The 20720-nt window shown below is 40.0% G+C and overlaps 3 protein-coding genes across 4 annotated transcripts; 1 reads left to right on the top strand and 2 right to left on the bottom strand.

The window, feature by feature from the left end:
* The first annotated feature begins 71 nt into the window (after nucleotides 1-71).
* ighmbp2 (immunoglobulin mu DNA binding protein 2) lies at nucleotides 72-7480 on the top strand. Of its 2 annotated transcripts, none has more exons than XM_015046224.1 (16): nucleotides 72-146; nucleotides 421-509; nucleotides 1302-1471; nucleotides 1574-1769; nucleotides 1847-1944; nucleotides 2028-2191; nucleotides 2297-2497; nucleotides 2587-2734; nucleotides 2807-2981; nucleotides 3426-3608; nucleotides 3702-3820; nucleotides 3913-4007; nucleotides 5192-5315; nucleotides 5403-6200; nucleotides 6276-6475; nucleotides 7204-7480. In XM_015046224.1, the coding sequence occupies exons 2-16, from the start codon at nucleotides 433-435 to the stop codon at nucleotides 7399-7401; spliced, it is 2946 nt and encodes a 981-aa protein (XP_014901710.1). In that variant the 5' UTR covers nucleotides 72-146; nucleotides 421-432; the 3' UTR covers nucleotides 7402-7480. The 2 variants fall into 2 exon arrangements, with proteins under 2 accessions (XP_014901710.1, XP_014901709.1); XM_015046223.1 differs by having other exon boundaries at nucleotides 86-184.
* Nucleotides 7410-11801, bottom strand: LOC106955822 (E3 ubiquitin-protein ligase TRIM39-like). Its single transcript, XM_015046228.1, has 6 exons — nucleotides 11347-11801; nucleotides 10996-11091; nucleotides 10606-10836; nucleotides 8951-8973; nucleotides 8751-8869; nucleotides 7410-8167 (listed from the first exon to the last, which is right to left on the bottom strand). Exons 1-6 carry the CDS (start codon nucleotides 11776-11778, stop codon nucleotides 7611-7613), a joined length of 1458 nt encoding a protein of 485 aa, XP_014901714.1. The 5' UTR covers nucleotides 11779-11801; the 3' UTR covers nucleotides 7410-7610.
* Nucleotides 11802-11930: 129 nt separating this feature from the next.
* On the bottom strand, nucleotides 11931-20705 carry rapsn (receptor-associated protein of the synapse, 43kD). Its single transcript, XM_015046221.1, has 8 exons — nucleotides 19183-20705; nucleotides 16856-17194; nucleotides 15931-16089; nucleotides 15318-15416; nucleotides 15030-15152; nucleotides 14842-14895; nucleotides 14537-14736; nucleotides 11931-13793 (listed from the first exon to the last, which is right to left on the bottom strand). The coding sequence occupies exons 1-8, from the start codon at nucleotides 19405-19407 to the stop codon at nucleotides 13721-13723; spliced, it is 1272 nt and encodes a 423-aa protein (XP_014901707.1). The 5' UTR covers nucleotides 19408-20705; the 3' UTR covers nucleotides 11931-13720.
* Nucleotides 20706-20720: the final 15 nt, after the last annotated feature.

The following is a 20720-nucleotide window of genomic DNA, read 5'->3' as shown; positions in this document are numbered from 1 at the left end:
CTAGTGCTTTTCAAAATAAAGGTTCTGACCAATCACAAAAACATATCTTCCCAGCCGGTAGGTGGCAGTGTGGTGGACTTAAAAACCGGATGACACAAGTCAAAGCAGGCTGCTGTAAACAGACGCAGGGGTATTCATGGTGCAATGTAAGAGAAGACTTTTGACGGGTATTTGAACAACTACAGTGCGTATTTACATTCTTGACTCCAAACCGAACTCTGAGTTACTTTCTTAAAATTTCGTCCCAAATGTTGCCGTGTCAACATAATTTTTTCTGTTTACGTCAATGAGCTTCATTACACAGGTTAAAGTCTAAAATATGAGGGCCAGCATTTCAAATCTCAAATATATTTTTTGATAGATTAAATAAAGCAGCATAAATTATGCTTTCGTTTTTTTGTTTTTTTTTATGTACTATAGGTGTACTGAGCAATGGCATTGGAGAAATTTGTGTCCAAGACTCTGGAGCTTCTACAGGAGGAGCGGGAGGCTGAAATAGAGGAAACCAAGTATGAAATGTTTACAAGTTATTATTTATTATTAACAAAAAGAGCCATGTACAATCCCACATTAACCTTCAAAAATGCGAACTTTCAAATACTGAAACTTTTGAGATGTTTCTTCCCAAAAGTCAAAGTAAAAATAACCAGAGGTTTTACAGAATCTGCTATTTATTTTGTTGTTGTTTTTTTTATATAGAAAAAATATAAATCGATTGATTTGAAAAGGGCTCTTCTTATAAACTGATCATTTTAGATGTGTACACTATAAATTATTTCCTGAGAAAGAATCATAGCCCATGTCTGTGATACAGACATGGGATTTTTTTAATAGATTCAATTTAAGTGAAACATGACTGAAATTCCAAAACAAAATGTAAGTGGATTTTTGCTTTTTCGATGTAGAATTCTGTCACATTTTCTAAATTTAACTAGTTAAATAATTGTCATGATTACACATAAGATTTCAATATGATAAACTGATCATTTTGACTAACTCCTGTAAAGTAAAGTTTCTTATTTTTTATGTTACTACAATTTTTTTTCACTGTTTGTTTTAGTCCATGTTTTCCAAAGTACTAATTGTGCTTGTGAAGCTCCAGGTTGCATACTCTCATAGATTAATAATCCTCTTTTAATCAATATTTAATCAGTTCATCTATGATGAAAAGTGATAGATTTATCTTGTTCATGACAAGCTTCAGTTTGTCCTAAATCTGTCTTCAAAATATGATTAAAAAAATACCAAACATTTTTGTCATATCATAGTTGTGTTTGTAAAAGGACATATTCAATCCTCAGGATATGGCAGGAGAACATTTCCTTGAAGGATCTTCAGAATAAAGGAGTTTGCCTGCTGAAGCTTCAGATAGGGAGTCAGTCCACCGGCCTGTACGGTCGCACCGTCATCGTTTTAGAGCCAAGGAAGCATCTCGGTTTCTCCTCCCTTCCGAGCAACAGCTTTGGGCCAGGTGACAAAGGAGCCTTAAAAGTATTACTGTTGCTTTGGTTTTAATTTTTTCTCAGACCGGGATTCACGTCTTTTTTTTTTTTTGTTTTCTTTTGTTTTACAGGCGATATTGTTGGCATATATGACCCTTCTGGGTGCAGTGCAGCCTCACAGATCTGCACAGGGATAGTAACAAGGATCAGCCAAGCTTCTATCAGTGTGGCCTTTGACGACCTGAAGGATGGAGCCAGCTTTGATTCAGATGGTCTTTATAATCTCTTGAAGCTGGCCAATGATGTTACCTACAAACGGATGAAACGGTAACATCCAGAGGGTGAAATACAGTTTAAACTCAGCTTCAACCCATCTTATGTTTATAATGTGTTCATCTCTGCAGGGCCTTAAATGTATTAAATGGCTACAGAACCGGACCAGCTTCCAGTCTGATACATGTTCTCTTTGGAGATGCGCAGCCTTCTTCTCACTCACAGTCAAGTGAGTGAAGCTGGTCATAACACAAGTTTAAAGATCACAGTATCCAGATTAAATATGTGTATTTTGCTCTTTTGTTTTATCAGATGAGTTTGCGTTCTTTAATTCCGAATTGGACGATTCCCAGAGAGAAGCTGTATCCTTCGCTCTTTCGCAGAGAGAGCTGGCTGTGGTTCATGGACCTCCAGGCACAGGAAAAACCACCACAGTGGTGGAGATCATCCTGCAAGCTGTGAAACAAGGCCAGAAGGTGCAAAGAGTTTCAATAATTTAGCACAGTAAAAAAAAATAAATGTGCTTCTTAAATAATCAGATACTGGATCCCTGGTATAAGTATGGTCCTGTTCATGTCCAGGTCCTGTGTTGTGCCCCCTCAAATGTTGCCGTTGATAATTTAGTGGAGAGGCTTGCTCGCTGTAAAGCCAAAGTCTTGAGACTGGGCCACCCCGCCAGACTGCTGGAATCCATCCAGAAACACTCACTGGACGCCATCCTCGCTCAGAGCGACAACGCAAACATCATCGCCGACATCCGGAAAGACATCGACAAAGCATTGGTCAGCACTGGAAATTGTATTCCTGCTAGGATGGAGATTTGTTAGTCTCCTAGAGGCTAAAGAAACTTTTTTTTTTCTTTTCTTTTCAGGTGGGGATGAAGAAGAAAAGCGAAAAAGGAGAGCGAGGAAACTTTAAACGTGAAATAGGAGAGCTGAGGAAAGAGCTGAAAAACAGGGAGACGGCAGCCATCGCTGAGATCCTGAAGAGTGCTGATGTTGTGTTGTCCACAAACACCGGTCAGTGGAGTGAAGCGGTCACCATCCTTCAGCGGCAGCAATGAAAATAATGGAGGAGGTTTGTGTTCGCAGGTGCATGTGACGACGGTCCTCTGAAGTTCCTGCCGGCAGAGCATTTTGATTGGGTGGTGATCGATGAGTGTGCACAGGCCCTGGAGAGCAACTGCTGGATCGCTTTACTCAGAGCGCGCAAATGCATCCTAGCTGGAGACTACAAGCAGTTACCACCAACCATCAAATCACAAACGTAACAAAACAAGATGTGTTTTTGTTTTTGTTAACTGTCAGGAATTTATTTGTGACTTTTCAATGAGTAAAGCTGATCTGTTCTCTTTAAAACACACTCACTGTCCTCTTTTTTTATGTATTCATTTTTAACACAATCAGTTTAAAGGGGGGAAGAGGATTATGATGTGAAATTGACTTCTTTTTTGAGCTTTACATCATGTTATAATGTTATTACCTCATCAAAAACATATCTGAAGTGTTGCTATGATTCTTTCATGCATGTTTGAGGAATCTCCCATAGCATTAACTACCATCAAGACATACATTGTAAAATAAGTACTGATTTTATTTAGGTCATAGCAAACAAAAATCAAGGTTAAATTGTACGTGTTGTGAAAACAAACTTAAAGCATTTACCAAGCTCATCAAACCATCCTGTTCTGTCCGTGTCCTTTCTGCACAGAGCTGCAGCTAAAGGCCTGTCCCTGAGTCTCATGGAGAGACTTATTCATACGTATGGGGACTCGGTGGTCCGTATGTTAACAGTTCAGTACCGCATGAACAGTGCTATCATGGAATGGGCCTCCAAGGAGATGTACCATGGACGATTAACCGCTCACAGCTCCGTGGAGAAACATTTATTGAAGTAAGTTTCCACACACTCCTGGAGAATGTCTCATACTCCCAAGGCAGCGAAGGCTGACTCCTGAAACTAATCGTAAAATCTTTTCTGCTGCAGAGATCTGCCGGGCGTTGCCTGCGTCGAAGAGACCAGCACGCCACTTCTTCTGATCGACACCGCAGGGTGCGGTCTGAGCGAAATGGAGATCGCAGACGAGCAGTCCAAAGGCAACCAAGGTAAATGTCTTTCCTGGAAGAATGTAGAAAATCTCAATGGGTTTATTGATTTTTCTAGTGTAACGTTTAACTTTTACTGACTGTGTCTTCAGGTGAGGTCGACATTGTTTCACTGCATATAAAGAGCCTGACGGAAGCCGGAGTAAAGGCTAAAGACATTGCTGTTATCGCGCCGTATAATCTACAAGTAAGTCTCTGGTTTGAGAAGAGCTGCAGGCAAGACTGATTTTTAGCTTCACAAAATGACACTGAACCTGGCAAACAAAGCAAAAAAATTTTTACTGTGCAGAAGACATGATAAGTCATCGATACACTTCACAAACCAGAGCACAACAAAGAAAATACATTGTAAAAATAACCTGAAACAAATTTCATTTTGTTTATTGATGAGTCAAATAAGGAACATTATTGCCATTTCAAAATTAATTGATCAGCGCAGAATAAACTATTTTAAGATAAAAGCAAACACACAGGTGGATAAAAAAGTTGGTAGACCAAAGAGCCATGATGAAAATGGTCGATGAAATAGGATGAAACTGACAAAATTACTAATTAGTAAATGATAAATAAAACTTCACTAACATTAATTAAAGCAAAGAAAATCATACATTTCTAGCACATGGTATACCAAAAATCATTTTTGTCCAGACCTGTTTCATTAGTTTCTTTATTCTTCTTATTATTATTATTATTATTATTATTATTCTGGGGTACCACACTTCAAAACCAATGTCTGATTTCCATTTGTTAATTTTCAGTAAGTTTTTATTTATTATTTTGTTATTTTTGGTCATTAACACTGCGGGGTACCAACAATTTTCTCCACAAGTGTAAATTGGCTGGCTTGGATGGATATGAGATCAGTACCTGGATATCTGTGGAATATTTAGAAACTAAATATTATTACCATGTAAAAAATAAATTTAATTTTGTTTTGTTAATTCCTGATTACTCGGCAATATATTTAGATTATCCTGCCACATAATTTTCCTAAAACATGAAATTCAGTCCCAACGTTAATGGCTGAGTGACCAAATTTGTTCCTGTTCATAAATCTCCACAGGTCTGCCTTTGGGAGTTTTCCCCTGAATCTGAGTTTTTAACATTTTGGTCTATAGTATCTTTAAATTAATAATAAATAAGAAAGTGGGCAATTAACATTAAACTCCTTGTATGAATTAACTTTAACTTAAATATTAGTATTGTTCTAGAAACAGTTGTGCTTTTCCTTTCATATTTCTTGATTTCTAATATAATAAAGTGAATATATTATATGATGCATCATAATGTATACTATTAACAATATTTAACTAAAGTCCAGGATCAAACCTTTTATTAAGGGATTAAATGTTTTTAATCATTTCTCTAAAGGTGGATCTTCTGCGTCAGAAGCTTTCTGCACGTCACCCAGAGATGGAAATAAAGTCTGTGGACGGATTTCAGGGCAGAGAAAAGGAAGCTGTTGTGCTGTCGTTAGTTCGCTCCAACAGAAAAGGTTGTTTCCTAATATAAATTTCTTATGATTTTTGCTAAATCATAACCATGAACTGTTTTGAATAGTTTTTTTTTTTCCCCTCTTTAGGTGAGGTGGGTTTTCTTGCAGAGGACAGACGGATAAATGTCGCCGTCACACGCGCAAGACGTCACATCGCCGTAGTGTGCGACACGCAGACAGTTAGGAATCACGCTTTCCTCAAATCTCTGGTCGATCACATGACCGAGGTCGGTGAGGTCAGAACTGCATTTGAGTACCTGCAAGATATCGTGCCACAGAACTACACCCGTGATCGTAAAGACACAAAGACCAACACTTCCTCCACGTCTAGCAAGCAGAAGAACAGAGATCAGGCTCCAGGTAAAGCAAAGGAAGGCCAGAAAACGACCGGCAGCTCTAAGGACGACACAGCTGGTTCACAGAATCACACAAAGTCCCACACATCAGCCCAGAAAGACCAAAAAGACAACAAGAGCCGATACGCTGAGATCAGACTGCAAGTGGAGAATTTCATGAAGGATGTAAATATGAAGAATTTACAGTTCCCATCATCCTTCAACTCCCACGATCGCCTGCTGATCCACCAGATCGCTGAGGAGCTGGGCCTCGTTCATGAGAGCAGAGGAGAGGGCGGCGGCAGGTGCATCACCGTCTCCCGGCCGGTGGCATCGGAGCCTGTCGAGGAGCCGACGCAGGAGGAAACCCCAGAGGAGGAACCTGCTCCTGCTCTGCAGAGTGAGCCGCCACCATCCCAACCTTCAGTAGATCTGAAGACGTTGCATCTGGAGAGAATGCGAAGGGAGCAGCAGAAGAGGGAGGAAAATGTCCAGCAAAAGAAGCAACAGAACTGCAACCCTGCAGCTCAGGGAACAAAGAAGTCTAAAGGTTTGTCTCAAACCATCTGGAAGTGTTTCAACTCCACATCTGCTCACAGGATAACTCTGGGTTATTTCCCCTCAGGAAAGAACAAAACGAAGGCAGGGGCCTGTGACATCGCTGCTGCCGCCGTTCCAGATGATGACTTTGATGCTCTCATCAGCGCTGTCGTGAAGGCGGACAGTGTTTGCAGTTTTGTGAAATGCAAAGCGTCTGTGTTGACACTCGGCCAGCTTTGCATCTACTGCAACCGGCAGTTCTGTCTCAGTCATCACATACCGGAGGTAAGAAGCGCTCTGGCTCAGAACTTGTACTACAGCTCTGAACAATAAAATACTGTAGAGAAATTAATTTACTTCAGTCATTTATTTTCATTGCTGAAGAAGCTGGCTGTATCTAAGCATTATAACAGAAAATTGAGTGGAAGGAAGCAAGTTGTTTAAGTAGGTGCAACAAATACGGGTTTAGGAGAAACCAAAATTGCAGAAGAGGGAGGAAGACATCCAGCTGCAGTCAGCATGAAGAGACTTACCACTTTGGAAAACTGCTTTGGGTCAAGCTACTTTTTCCTATTGTGGTTCTCGTACTTGGAATACAATCCAAAGTAACATAAGGGACCTCTCTCTTCTCACCTCATTTAAAAAATATCTTAAAAACGGGCTCTCGGAGACCCAAAAATGTCAACATTGAGCGTATGTAAAGATGTATAGATTTTTACGATTGTTTTATGCATTTCTCACTCCGTCGTGTTATTTTGTGATTTTTTTATTTCTGTATTTAGCATTGTGCTTTAACATCAACCTGCCAATGGAACTAGAGAAGGAAATAAGCCACCATGTAAATGTTCATTAACACATATTGTCCCATTTTTAAAAAATAATATCATTGAATGTTTTGATGGAGAACAACCAAAGAATTTCACATTTTAGTTAAATTCCTGAAACTTTGTTCTTTTCAGCGATATTCCAGTGTATTGCTGTTTTCTAAGTGCCGTTTTGTTTTGTTGTTGTAGGTTCATGGCTGTGGAGATAAGGCAAAGTCTCACGCTCGGATGAGAATAAGCAAAGAGGGGGTTCTTTATGCCGGGAGTGGGAAGAAAGACAAATCGTTGGACCCTAATAAGAAAGTGTACCTACAAAGAAAACTGGATTCTAAGCTGAAAGATATGGCATCACAAAGAAAATCAAAGAACAAGGAGAAGGACACTTAATGTCTTAAAATAACCTCTATAGTTTATTGAATGTGAAGACTTTGTTCTAAATAAAACAGCTCAAATATTCAACTCAAAATACTCCAATGTCCCTCATTTGATACAGAATGTTGCTTAGTTTTAATTTTATATAAAAAGAATTACATTTACTTCTGCTCTTTTGTTTTTGTCACTTAAAGACCCAACGCCATGCAATCCCACTTCACTTCCTAGGCCTTCTCTGGAACCACTTTCATTGTCTGAGCGCAGACTGTGAGTGGGCTTGAGTTTTTCCAGTCCTCACACAACCCAACAGAGAAGTATGGGAAGAGTTTCTCTGTGAATTTGTCTTTGAACGTGTATATCACAGCTGAGTCGGCAGCATTGGTGAAAACTACCCTTCCTTTGTCGCAGTCCAGCTGCACGGTAAGCCTCTCCGGCATCTGCTTCACCGACACCCTGGTGCGAGGCGAGGTCTGAGCCCAGAGGGAATCTTTGCTGCACTGGCCCATCACCCAGTAACCCTCTTCGGGGCTCAGGAAGGTGGTGCTTTTCCTTTTGATGGACTCACGCGCCACCCCTACGAACCAGTCTTTGCTGTGGCCCACCTCTACGGTCCAGCTGTGCTTCCCGGAAGTGAACCCGGTGGCGCCCAGCACACACATGCGGCTGGTGCAGCGCTCCGGGTTGTCGGGCAGAAGCAGCTTGTTGCTGTACTGCACACTGGTCAGCTCCTGGGTCAGCTTCAGATTGGAATGGGCCGTGTTCGAGTCCAGAACGACCGAAGCTGCAAAACAGGAAGTTCAGTTGAAGCCCGAGTGTGTAACCTTTTATTTAAAAAAATATTTCACGTATTTGTTGGAACAGTTATGACGTGACAATAGTATGAGACGGATAATCTGTGAAAAAAATTGAGCTCCTCTGCCTTTTCCCAGCGCTAAGTAGAAGCAGCCAATCAGAGCCAGGAGGAGGGTCTTGGTGCTGTCAATCAGCTCCTCCCTTGCTCTCTGCTACCGCACAACTTCTCCCTGTCAGCAGAGCCCGTCCTGAATGCTAAGGCTAGTTAGCATAACCACCGATAACAGGGGATAAACGGTGTTCCTTCAATGGTTTGTTGTTTCTCCACCATTAGCACATTTAGCAGTGTGTTTATGAGCTTGATTGATGGTGCTAAGACCCTCCTCCTGGCTCTGATTGGTTGATTTTGATCGGCATGGCGCATTTCTCAGCACTGGGAGGATGTGATCTCTTCTCAGGTTACATTTATGTTAAACTGTCACAACATAGTGACTGTTTAATGAATATACAAAAAACTTTTTTAAAAATAGGTTAATCAGTGGTTTTGTACACCTAATGGTAAATGCGCTTACCATATTTGACATTTTTCAACATCTTCTGGCAAACGGTAAATTTGAGTATTCCCAGATGCTTGGCAGAATTAATCAAAATGTCTCTCATGGTCTCAGGTTCCTGGATCTTGCGTTTGACGCTGAAACATGTGAAAATCATACCAACATTGGTTTATAGAAAGATTTATTACTGATTTTTGCAGATGAGAGCTTGTACATACCTTTGCTTTGTTCGCTTGTATTCCTAAACATGAAGTAAAAAAAAAAAAAAACACGTTGAAGACACTTTTTTTAGCAAAACGATTGTATGCATTCTATATGCAGTCATTGGAAAAACATCCAGAGTCATCATGGAAACACTAATTATACCTCTGCTGATAGGTATGCTACACAAGGCAATCATGAGCAAATGCACAGGTAAAACAGGTCCTTAGTTAAGTATGTTTAGTCTGGATATGACTTTACTCTTTGACCATTTTATAATCTGCATAAACTTAATTTATCATTTTTTTTACAGGCCTGCACCATGTGCTTAAAGTTTTTGTTCACCCAAGCAGCATTTCTGACTTCCTCCTGTCAGCATCACAATGTCACAGTATTTTGTACAACCCATATTTGGATGTGTATTATTACATATCAATTTTATTTTATTCCTAAAACAGCACATCCTTTTACAGCCACTTGTAGAAAAAATGTCAAATTAGAGCCACAAACTGTGGTGAGTTTTGCTGGGATTTAATGTGAAAGATCCGCTGCACAACTGTAGATTTAAAGGAAAAGTATTATATGGTTCTCTTAATTGTTTTGCAAAAACAAAATCTGAAAACTGAAACGTGTCACTTTTAAATCTGACTTCCAAACATTTCCACACGGCTGTTACAAGTTGAAAGCCGCAAAATTCAAATTCCATCTAAAAACATTAAGCCATCTAAAAACAAAGTACTGTGAATTGTCGATTTTCTGTTTTCTTGGTCTAGAATTTAATTATGTTTATTGTCAGCAACAAAAACGGGATGTGGGTTACTGTTTCCGTGACGACGCCTGGAACAACCTAAGTGTAATGAATGGTTGCACTCTTTTTGCATTGAAGTAAACAGCGCTGATCCCATTAATGACCGGATTTGAAAAATAAATACTTTGTGTTGAACCCAACGATTTTCACGGTAAGAATAGTTTAAGCTGTTTCTGAAAATCTCACTCTCAAGCAATTTTTACAAGCGCACATCTGCACCAAGTTCTAGTGTTGATCCAAATTTCTGCAATTCTCCGAGCTGTTCCGAAACACGTTGTACTTGTTTTCTTCCCTTCTCTGCCAATTACTGCCAATAAAGCCCACTCATGCTACAAAATCTTTTGTTTTTTAAATACACCAGAACTTGTAGTTGTAATGTGGCAAAATGTGGAAAAACCTGAATTGGCAGGAATACGTTTACCAACCAATGTATGTTATGCATTTGGGTGCAGCCCATATTTAAAACTAAGAGGATTCTGGTAACTTCTAACCATTTATGGCAATCATGACCCATTGAAAATTTTAGATTTTCTTTGTTCCCTCCGAGTGATCAGTAGTTTCCAAATTTTCCATTTGGAACGTTTACAATATTCTCTTTAGCACCAAACTGCTGTGTGGAGTTCACATGGATTAAAAGATGGTTCAATTCTACCATCAATTTAAATGCTCCACTTCTTGCTTTTTGTGGATTTTTCAGAGGTCGGTGTCATTTCCTGTGAGCCTGTATCCACTAATTCACCTAGTTTTAATTTAAATGTCAAAAATCCACATATTCTGAAAAGAGAACATGTTGACTTAGAATTTCCGTGAAATTAATATTGACTATTTTATCAAAGATATAAGTCCATGATCAGTAGATTGTACCTGTAAGAATGGCAAATCCTTAGCTCTGAGGATGATATCTACTTTGCTGATGGTGGAGTTGAGAGCCTGGATCTCCTTTTCTATGTCTTCAATCTTATTACACATGACCTGCATTTTTATTTTCTCTTCCTGTTTGAGCATTCTCAGCCTCATGTCTTCTTCATCCTTGAGGAACTGGTGAAGCTGCAGAAATTCCCCCTTTATCACCGTCTCGATTTCATCACTTTGAGTCTGTAACATTGGACCAGGCTGGTTATTCTGGTTAGTGTTTGCTAAGGAGGGACTTTTCCATCCCTACAGGAAAAAGGTAGCCTAAGAGCTCAACATTAAGATTAAAACAGTGGAAATGGTGAAATTATCCAAGAAAAAAATAATCTCAAAAGCTTTTACCTTTATATAGGTTTTGATCTCCTCCCATTGGTGTTTTGTTTTACTCATTGTTCTTACTTTCTTTCTTAAGGACCCAAGGATGTTAGAAATTTCTGTCTAAAATGAGAATATGAAGAACACTTTGAAAATGCCTGACTGAATAGCTAAATTTCATTTTCATAGCAAATTAAGATACAATGTTGGTACAATTCTGGTCATTATGTTCTGATACTTTACATACACACACACACACACACACACACACAGAAAAAAATCTCCCTATCCTCAGCCAGAAGGTAGCCAGACTTGTCTTGCTTATCACACTGTTATCTTACCATGTTTGATTCCTCCTTGTTTTCATCCATACTATACCTTTTTCTGCTGAGCTGCTTCCTCCACTGGGCAGCACTTGTGCACTTTGTGGTCCTTTGATATTTGGCACACGAGACAGATGGGAACCTCATCATTGTCGCAAAAAACCTTCAGCTTCTCGTTATGAAGCACACAAATCTCCTGATCCATGGCCTTTTTGTTTTGAAACTCCTCCACGATTAACTTCAGATCCTGGTTGACAGCGGGCATCCCAGAGGAAGACTCAATGCCGCACACGGGACATTCTTGACTCTTTTTCCACTCCCAGAACTTGTGCAGGCAAAGTTTGCAAACGTTGTGTCCGCATAGTAAAAGGACAGGGTAGGTATAAATGTTGGAGCACTGAGGACAGGATATCTCTTCCACAGAGACAGATTTCTTCGTTGATATCATGATGGTGTCCGCCTCCAGAGTGACTAGATAGGAAAACATCTAGTTTATACACTGACTGATTCCGGCAAATGCTGCTCAGCTAGTCGAGCAAGTTAAAAATCCCAGCATGTTCAAGGTTCCACGTGATTACATATTTAGGACTTGACTGTAAAGGAGTGTAAATAGTTTAAACAAACAAAACAAAAAACACATTCACTATAACTGCCCTTTATTTTCAAAAAATAAAACACTTCCATATGAGACACAATAACATAGTTTGATCAGTATTCCAACTATGCCTTTGAATCTGTACCTCATTATGACTAGAAAATCCTAACAGAAACAGAAGTTGTGGCTACTCTTGTTTCCAAGACTGGTGGCAAAAACAGAGGTAGTTTATATTGTTAAAGAAACTGGCAGGATGATATCTCTATTTACTGGATGCAAGCGATCGCCTTGAATAAACTGCTTCAGCAGGTACACTCACAATGAATCATCGTTTTTTGTTTTGGGTGGGGGTTTTTTGTAGACGCAAACACGAATCATCGGCTTTCAAAGGTGAAGTTTGCTTCTTGAAATCCTGACATACATGTTTCTTTTGTGCGATAATTATAATGTAGTTGGTGACAAAAAAAAAAAAAATTCCAATGATTTTTTTTCTTCGTCATACTGCAGTTTGTAAAACAAAGACAGCAGTTAATTACAGGGTTCCTACGAATTCAAGAGGTAATTTTCCAGAAAAGGAGGAAGATTTAAGCAATGGAGCAGGAATAAAGTCTGTAAATACACATATTTTTTTTACTATTTTTCCATGTTATTTTCTCCTGTTTGTCCGGATAGTGAACATACTGAATTCAAATTTGACTCTTTTCTAGACTGCTTAGGAACCACATATTTTAAAGCTAAAGTTCTGAGTGTAAATAGCTGCACTGACAGATTACCTTCAGTCTCTAAAATATCTGTAACCTGGCTGCAAACAAAGCACATTATTTAGCTAAAGATATTTTCCCTCCTAGGTAAAACAACAAAGCTAGAAGTAAATCATTTACATGGAATATTGATAGTAAATCTCAGACTATTAAGAAATACTCTAATAAACAGCAAAATAAATAAATAAATGGGTTCATAATTTCGCATTGTTGCTTAGTTTTTCATTTAGCTCATGTAAAAAGACCAGACGTGTTTATCTTTTTTTCCTTTGTCCATCAAAAAGGTCAATCCCTTCAATGCCTTTGCAAGTAAAATACAACCAGTGATATAAAAATACTAACAATGTATTAAACTCAAACTCTACATCTCCCCCCAAGAAACTGAGTGCATACATGACTGATCAAAGGTCCGTTTTTTTTACTTCTATAATAAAAAGAAAGTAATAACAACATAATAATACAGCTGCATGAACCTGTTTGTAAAGACATACTAGTTTTTCAAAAGTTAAGAGATTTTAGTTAGTTTAAAAAAATTACATTAAATCAACCAAATGTTTACCAGAAAATGACATGAGAACATTATGTACATGAAAAAAAAAATATTCAGGAGTGACTGTGCTGTTGTGAGAAAAACAAATCCTACAGAAAGACTGTGGTGAACTTTGACATATGCATTGATTTTAGATATCAAAGACTCATTTCAATGTTTTTAAATGGTTCTTACACATACAACAGCCAGTGACGTTGGCGGTCCTTATCCTGTTGCGACAGATGTCCAGTTCATCTGATTTTCCAGCTTATCTCACAATTGAACACGGTTAGTTATACAGTGTCTCCTCTGATGGACTGAGACTGAAGTCTCAGTGAGACTGAGGCCCCACTCTGGGTTTGTGAGCCACAGACTCGGGGACTCTCTTGCGTTAGAGTAGTCGTCCCTTGTGCAGAGGACCAAACGTTTGTGCCTTTTTGAAATTCGGCACATCCTAAGGCTGCCTGCTGCCTTCACGTCAGTCCAGGGCCTTGAAGGCGTCACGCCGCGTCTGCAGAACCAACATGCAAACTGACGGTGGCAGTCACACAAATCCAGGCTTGATGGAGGATTTGAAACACTTTGGGCAACCCTTTGTCCCATTTGTTTGCAGACACCTGGGGACAGGACACAGAATAAAGACACTTTATTTTAACGTCTCTGCTAGAGCAATACAAATCTGCACATCATTATGAACAGTAAGGAAACTCATACGTAGTTTTAAAAATGTTTAACAAATAAAAGCTTAAAAGTAAGGCTTGGATTTGTACTCATTCTCTTTTACTTTAATATCAATAAAGAAAAAAAAAAAAGTCCAGGACAACCAATTCCCCTTTTTACACTCCACAAATCTCGCTCTTAATTAACAGGAGCTCGAAGAAATCACCTTTGTATTTTGACACAAATTATGTACAGGGCAAGCATGTGGAAGCAGGTGATCTGATCAAATGAGACCCAACATCCAGCATTCTGGCCTGCATACAAAATGCTGTGTGTGGCTGCCATCACAGTGAAACATGGAGGTGGTGGTATTATGCTTCCTATAGCAGAGATCACAATGCTGGTCAGAACTGAGAGAGATTAATGTAGGGAACTCTTAGAGGAGTTTTCAGGCTGTAAAAGACTTGAGAATGTTTATCTTCTGGCAGGACTGATAAACATTAGCTGAGCCCTCTTGAAGTGCAAAGAAACATATCACCAAGGATACTTTGCAGCACACTTTCAGATTTTTATTTGTAAAAAAAAAAAAAAAAAAAGTTTGAGGGGTATAAGGACATTAAAACACTCATCAAGGTCCTTGATTGTTGTTTTTATGATCATTTCCTTAGTAGGAATGAATTGGGAGAGAGTAAACACCTACTTGAGATGGAAAATGTGGGAACAGGGTAACGCCTGCAGCTTTTGGTCTCTGTCCCCGATGGACTCCCCACACATGCCGCAGTAGAGCTCCAGCTCCTCCACACACTGCAGGAACTTCACCACCTGCTCTCGCAGCTCCTCCTGCTGCTTGTTGTTGCGGTAGATGCCCTCACGCAGGGAGTGAACCTTCAGGCTGCACAGCTTCGGTACAAGACAAACATCGACATGTGGATTGATGAAGGATTTGTAGCTTATATGTAAATTTTGCTGATTTTTTATTTATTTTTTTTCATAAGCTTCAGTTACCTTGTTTCCCATTCCGTCTGCAAGCTCCTGCGCTCGCTCCAAAGATTCAAGAGCCTGAAGAAGAAAAAAGACACACAGGAAATTTATCACAAAAGTTGTTGTTCCAGAAACCAATTAAACAAATACACCAGTTTAACAAACGGTACAAGTATAAATATATATACATATATATATTTAACTGCACAAACTTTGTCATATTCTTTCTGCTGAAGCCAACATTTTGCAACACCCAGATAGACGTGCGCTTGTCCAAGACGGTTTCCGATCTCGGTCATAATGCCCAGTGCAGACTCGTAACGAGGGAATGCTTTCTAAATGATTTAAAAGAACAACAGCATGTCTTTTATACACATTTCTCAAATAAATAAATGTGCTAGAATAAGAGTCAGGATTAAAAAAAAATAAAACGACAAAAAAATGCAGATGAACCACATCAACAAGTTCACACTAACACAGAAGCATTAACGTCGCCTTACATTAACATCATGCCTGCAGCGGTGGATGTCTGCAAAGTTCAGTAAGCACAGAGCTTGCAGGGGCCGGTCGCCATGCTGCAGAGCAATCTTCATGGATTCCTGTCAAAGCACAACACAAATTATGCTCAGAAAGGCTCTCCGTCTCCAGCTTAGGCTACTAACATACACCTCTTGAATAGCTGAAGAAATTTCTTCAGTTATTTCTATTTTCAGTTTTTCATGTCAGTAAATGTTCAGAGGGTTAGGATGTGGGTGCTCCGGTATCTGAAGTATCCCAGGTTGTGTAATCTGTTGATTCAAATGTGATAAATCTGAAATGTCTCTTGTTGCTATACTTTTACACTCCAAAGCAATGACATCAAGTTATTTTTCACCCTCTGTACGTAATTAGAACAGGGCGGGGACTTAAGCCGCCCTTTTCGTTAACACATTAAACCAGCGCCTCTGTGAGAACATTTTTGTAGAGGCCTGGGGACAGCAGAGCAACTGGAGCTCGCACCTGTCAGCAGTAAGCACAACATATATGACAGAATCCTGGTGAGCAAACCTAAATTGGGAGATTCTTAACATCTGCGAGGAGATTTATACGGTGTGGTTTCCTTTAAAACAATACCTCGCAGCACCCCATGGCGTCGGGCAGACGTTCCAGCTTCCTGTAGGCCACAGACATGTGGAACTGGCTCATGGCGCGATACTTGAGGCTCCAGCTTTTGCCGTAGTCGTTGACGAGCTCAGCTGCCTTGCAGGGGAAGAACAGGGCTTTCTCGTAGTCCTGTCATCAGATATGCAGAATTGCAGTTCTTCAGTTTCAAATAAATAGCGTGGTGCACCACTCGCGCACTAGTATGAGAAGTCCTACTTGGCTTTGTCTGCATTCTTTTAACAACACAACTCATGCCAGAGGGACCCCAGCTTCTTCCAGATGTATTTGAGCAAAAGAGTAACAATGCACTACCACTCTCCCTCCCCAACCTGTTTCTGCGCACAGAGAGTCAGCTTGCGCAAAGAAGGGATCTGTTCCCCTTTTACAAAACAAGCAAATTCATCAGTTCACAGCGTGGAAAGTAAAGTTCCTCCTATCACTTTTCTAAATTTCCTGATCATTATTTTATAGCAGTTGGTCTTTATTCAGAGGTGTCAGACAAGAAATGTGCAGAGAGAAGAGAAAACATTTAACAAAGATCATACAGTTGGGCTTCAAACTCATTTGTATTTCTTGAAAGCAAAGGAAAAGTGTTTGTTTTTTCTTGTAGTCAGCTGTTCATCAGTGCACAACAATCCGTTGGGGAGGGTGGAACGGTATTATTTTAACTTTATAAAAACAGACTTAACTTTAACTTTATAAAAAAAGACTCTGGACACTCTGGCACTTTCAATGGCGTCGAAAGGAACCAGGGAAATCATAATGAAAATTGTTTTGAGGCTGTTGGTCTTAAATTACATCTGGAATAAATAAAGCTGACTAACAACCAGGTTGAACTGAAACAGCCTTCAGAGCTTCAGCATATTATTTTCATGAGCAGCAGAATTCAGAACACCTTTAGCTGCACGTAGATGTTTCCCAGACTGCAGCAGACTCTGCACTCCAGCATCTTGTCATCGTTGTTGTGTGCGTAGCGCAGGGCCTTCTCGTAGCTCTCCAGGGCCTTCTGGAAGACGCTGAGGCCCAGGTAGGCGTTGCCCATGCTCAGACACACTTGGCCGTTGAGCTGCAGGCTCACAGTGGTGCCTTGCATGTTTAGGCAGGTCTGGCAGTAAGACACCGTCTTCTGGAAGTCGCACAGCTTCTCGTTGCTACGCGCCAAGTTCAGGTAGCCTTCAGTTAGGTAGTCTGGGTCCTCCATTTCCCGGGCTGTGTCGATCTGTTCGAGGGCGTACTGCAGAGGAACGTGTTGGTAAAGAGAAACAGATAATATGGCAAAAAAACAAAACCTCATTTGAAATGCAGAGCTTTAAGAACTGTGCTGTAATGTGGGAGCCTGGAAACTGCAGCTCAGCTGTGCCTCGAAGGTGGCACCTGGTCACCCACAACAGCTGAACGGTTGCCACGGGAGATTAAAGGATTTCTAAAACATGCATGAAAAAAATCAAAGCAATACCCCAGTCATGTTTCTGCTGAAGGAATAACATTATAACATGATGTAAAGTTCTAAAAAAATCGATTTTACAAAGTACTGCCCCTTTAATTCAGTCACATCGAAGCATTTATGAGTATAAACAGCCAATTTAAAGTTATGACACAACATCTCAATCAAATTTCTGTTCAAGCTACTCAGTAGGCCACTCCAACACCTTCCTTTTATTTATTTATTTATTTATTTATTTATTTATTTTAACCAACGAGAGAATAAGTTGTTGCTGTGCTTCAGATCATTGTTCTGCTGTGTAACACAATCACACTTGAGTTTAAAGTAACAACCTGAAAGCCAGATATTCTCCTTTAAGGATTCCTTGAAAAAACTAGAATTTATGTCTGACTCTGTCATTTTTGACAAAACACCATTGTCTTTAACAAGCAATGCAACCCAAAACAATCACACTAATACCACCATGTTTGACAATTATGCTTATTTTCTTTATATATATATATATATATCAGATGTAATGGGACACACGTCTCTTAAATGTTCCCCTTTTGTTTCTGCAGTCCATAGAATATTTTCCCTAAAATCTTTTTGAGAAACATCTTTGTGTTAGTAGTTTTTTGCCTTGAAACTGTCGCATGGATGCCAGATATGCTGAGTTTCTTTTTTGTTGTTGTTGTTGTTGTTGTTGTTGTTGTTGTTGAATCTTGAATGCTTAGTGAGTCAACTGATCCCTGCAGTACTGTAGATGTTATTCTGGATTTTTGGAATAAATTTGACTGGACAGATACTTCTGAACATATTCATCACTGCTCCACGATTTCTCCTTTTGCAGAAAATGTCACACTCTGGAGTCCCGAAACCTTAGAAATGATGTTGTAACATTTTAAACACACTTTTTAGATCTTTACAACCTTGTTTTCATCTTCTCTCTAAGTCCTTTAGATCATTCCATGAGTTTCTCCTTTTAAGTTGTTGTTTTTTTTTTTTTATCTACTCTGTCTTGTCAGACGGGTTTGATTTAAAGGATTTTCTGATTCTCCAGATCTGACAGTAATTAGCCCTGGGTGTGGCCATGTCACTGAAAACAGCTTTCGAGAAATATGAACAATCACAGTAAGAAGGGAGATTCATTTTTTGCACAGGCCTAGTCTGATTTTAATAGCTTATAGGAATTAAATTATAATTCGAAAACTGTATTTCATAATATTTGGATAATCTGAGAAACTGAGAACAACACATAGCTGAAAATGTGTGTGACATGGCAGATTTTAACAGCACTGCATCGTTTTGGTCATTAGTCCTCTTCTTTTTGCAGCCCTCATTAAAACTGCATCATTAAGACTGGGTCCTTTCTGAGTGCGGATGATTATATCAACAAGACACCCTACACTCACTCTAAGGTTGCAGGACACTTATTTACTCTGCATCGCTGGGAAGCCCACAAATGAATCCATGTTTCTCAGGATGGCTGTTAATGGTAGGTGGTTACCTTCAAACTCCTTAATGGAAATATTTAAATGCTACAACAGCAGAAGTGAGCTGACATGTTGACATATGATGTGATGAGACACTCTGTAACATTCACTCTTCGGATTTACAGCCACTAAGTTACACGGTTCAAATAGAGCAGGACTTATGCAAACGCTCATTTGGCTGGTCAGAGAAAAATGCCTTCAGAAAAGCATGAACTAAAGTTGATTTATTGTCATTTTACCTTCAAAGAAAAACCAGAGAATATTCATCAGCACACGTTGAATTCAAAGTGTCAGGTTGCATACCTTAAGCATATCTTTGTACTTTCCCATTTCTGAGTGGGCTGTGATCAGGCACCCGAGAACTCGAAACTTCCCTCCAGGGTCTGAAGTCTTTTCCAGAACTTTTGTCCAGACATGCAGGGCTTTATCCGTCTGATTGGACTGATACAACTTCAGGCCCTTCTCTATCTGCTGCTTGGTTTGGTCCTGGCCCATTTCTGGTGCAATGCGCAACGTGAAAATATTCATTCGCTTAGGCCATGCAGTTTCAGCAAGGCAGGAAGAAAGCAGATCCTTCCTGCACAACTCCAAAGAAGACTCCTTGAAGATGATCCCCCTCAGAACGGTCGGTACCAGATCCCGCTCTATCAGCTCCGGCCGAGCTGAGACGGAGACGAAACCGGATCCAGCGAGGGACAGCGGTGGCACACCACGAACATTATCACAAAAATGCCCTGCTAAGAGCTGGAAAACTGATCCTGTTTCGCCTCAGGAGCACAGAAAGTTCTCCTTTATAAATTCCCTTGGAAAAACCATGAAAGATACAAGTATCCCAGCTGAGCACTGGCAAAGGTTTCCCAGAATATCTGCTCCCTCCACACCCCAGCAAAAGGAATTCTTAGCACCCCCTTCGACCAGCCACCCCACTCCACCTTCCTCCTGCTGCGGCTCCAGCAGATGGCCTTGTCACTCCAGACCATGTGTCCCTTCAGGAATTAATGTTCTGCCCTCAGCAAACTGTCCCAAGGTCACTACAGCTCCTAGCAATCTACCTTTACATGAACCAGACATGACGGAGAGATACACACTGGACAAAACGGAAACGTCTGGAGCCTTAAAAACAAAAGTCCCAGAAAGTTCATGGGTGAGGTCAACCACTGTCCCAGGAAGCAACACGTTTTTTTATTTATTTATTTTTGTTGGTTTTCGTGGTAAAAGACCTGCGTTTCAGACAGCGTTCGTAGTGGCTATAGGTTGTTATCGGTAGTTCCTGTGTAGGCGCATCTGAACCCCCGACACCCACCCCTCATCCCGCCGTCAGCAGCCGATGCTCAGAATAGTTTGCACAGTCTGACATGTTCCTGAGCTTAGGTTTCAGCTGCACAGACTCCAGCAGAACATCAATGGGATCACACTGCTGGCCTCTCTGAGGCAACTCTAAATTCCCCTTAACTTTTTTGCTCCCAAAAATCAATGCAGGAATTTTTTATCAACTTTAATCCTGCTTCTGCAGATTCAAAGACAAGTATGTATTCGGTCCCTTTTGAGTCAGCACTTTGTAGAATCATTTTTTGCTGAATTTACAGCTGCAAGTCATTTCTATATCTCAACCACTTGGGACATTTTGAGTGAAATTGTTGCCCCCTCTGCTTTGTACAAAAGATCTGAGATTTGGATACCTAAATTCATAACTCTTGACACAAATTCTCAACTAGAGGCAGGTCATTCTAAGAATAGATATGTTTGCTCATTGTAGATCTACCTGTATGCTTAGTTTTGTTGCATAGCTGACCTGTCAGTTGAGTTCCTGAGGCTTTTTTTTTTGTTTTACTAATGTTCGC

The sequence above is a fragment of the Poecilia latipinna genome, unplaced genomic scaffold, assembly GCF_001443285.1.
Source record: "Poecilia latipinna isolate Pla-1442-1.1 unplaced genomic scaffold, P_latipinna-1.0 Scaffold770, whole genome shotgun sequence".
Classification (NCBI taxonomy): domain Eukaryota; kingdom Metazoa; phylum Chordata; class Actinopteri; order Cyprinodontiformes; family Poeciliidae; genus Poecilia; species Poecilia latipinna.
This window is presented reverse-complemented; position numbering and strand designations above follow the sequence as displayed.

Excerpts from the sequence above, each read along its gene's own strand:
- ighmbp2 (XM_015046224.1), top strand. The coding sequence starts at position 433 with ATGGCATTGGAGAAATTTGTGTCCAAGACTCTGGAGCTTCTACAGGAG. Across the intron at positions 2,982-3,425 it reads CCAACCATCAAATCACAAAC|AGCTGCAGCTAAAGGCCTGT; the intron begins GTAACAAAACAA and ends CTTTCTGCACAG. Across the intron at positions 4,008-5,191 it reads TCGCGCCGTATAATCTACAA|GTGGATCTTCTGCGTCAGAA; the intron begins GTAAGTCTCTGG and ends ATTTCTCTAAAG.
- rapsn (XM_015046221.1), bottom strand. The coding sequence starts at position 19,407 with ATGAATATTTTCACGTTGCGCATTGCACCAGAAATGGGCCAGGACCAA. Across the intron at positions 17,195-19,182 it reads AGTACAAAGATATGCTTAAG|TACGCCCTCGAACAGATCGA; the intron begins GTATGCAACCTG and ends GTTCCTCTGCAG. Across the intron at positions 15,417-15,930 it reads ACGCCATGGGGTGCTGCGAG|GAATCCATGAAGATTGCTCT; the intron begins GTATTGTTTTAA and ends GTGCTTTGACAG.
- LOC106955822 (XM_015046228.1), bottom strand. The coding sequence starts at position 11,778 with ATGTTTTCCTATCTAGTCACTCTGGAGGCGGACACCATCATGATATCA. Across the intron at positions 8,870-8,950 it reads TACAAGCGAACAAAGCAAAG|CGTCAAACGCAAGATCCAGG; the intron begins GTATGTACAAGC and ends CACATGTTTCAG. Across the intron at positions 8,168-8,750 it reads GTTGAAAAATGTCAAATATG|CTTCGGTCGTTCTGGACTCG; the intron begins GTAAGCGCATTT and ends CCTGTTTTGCAG.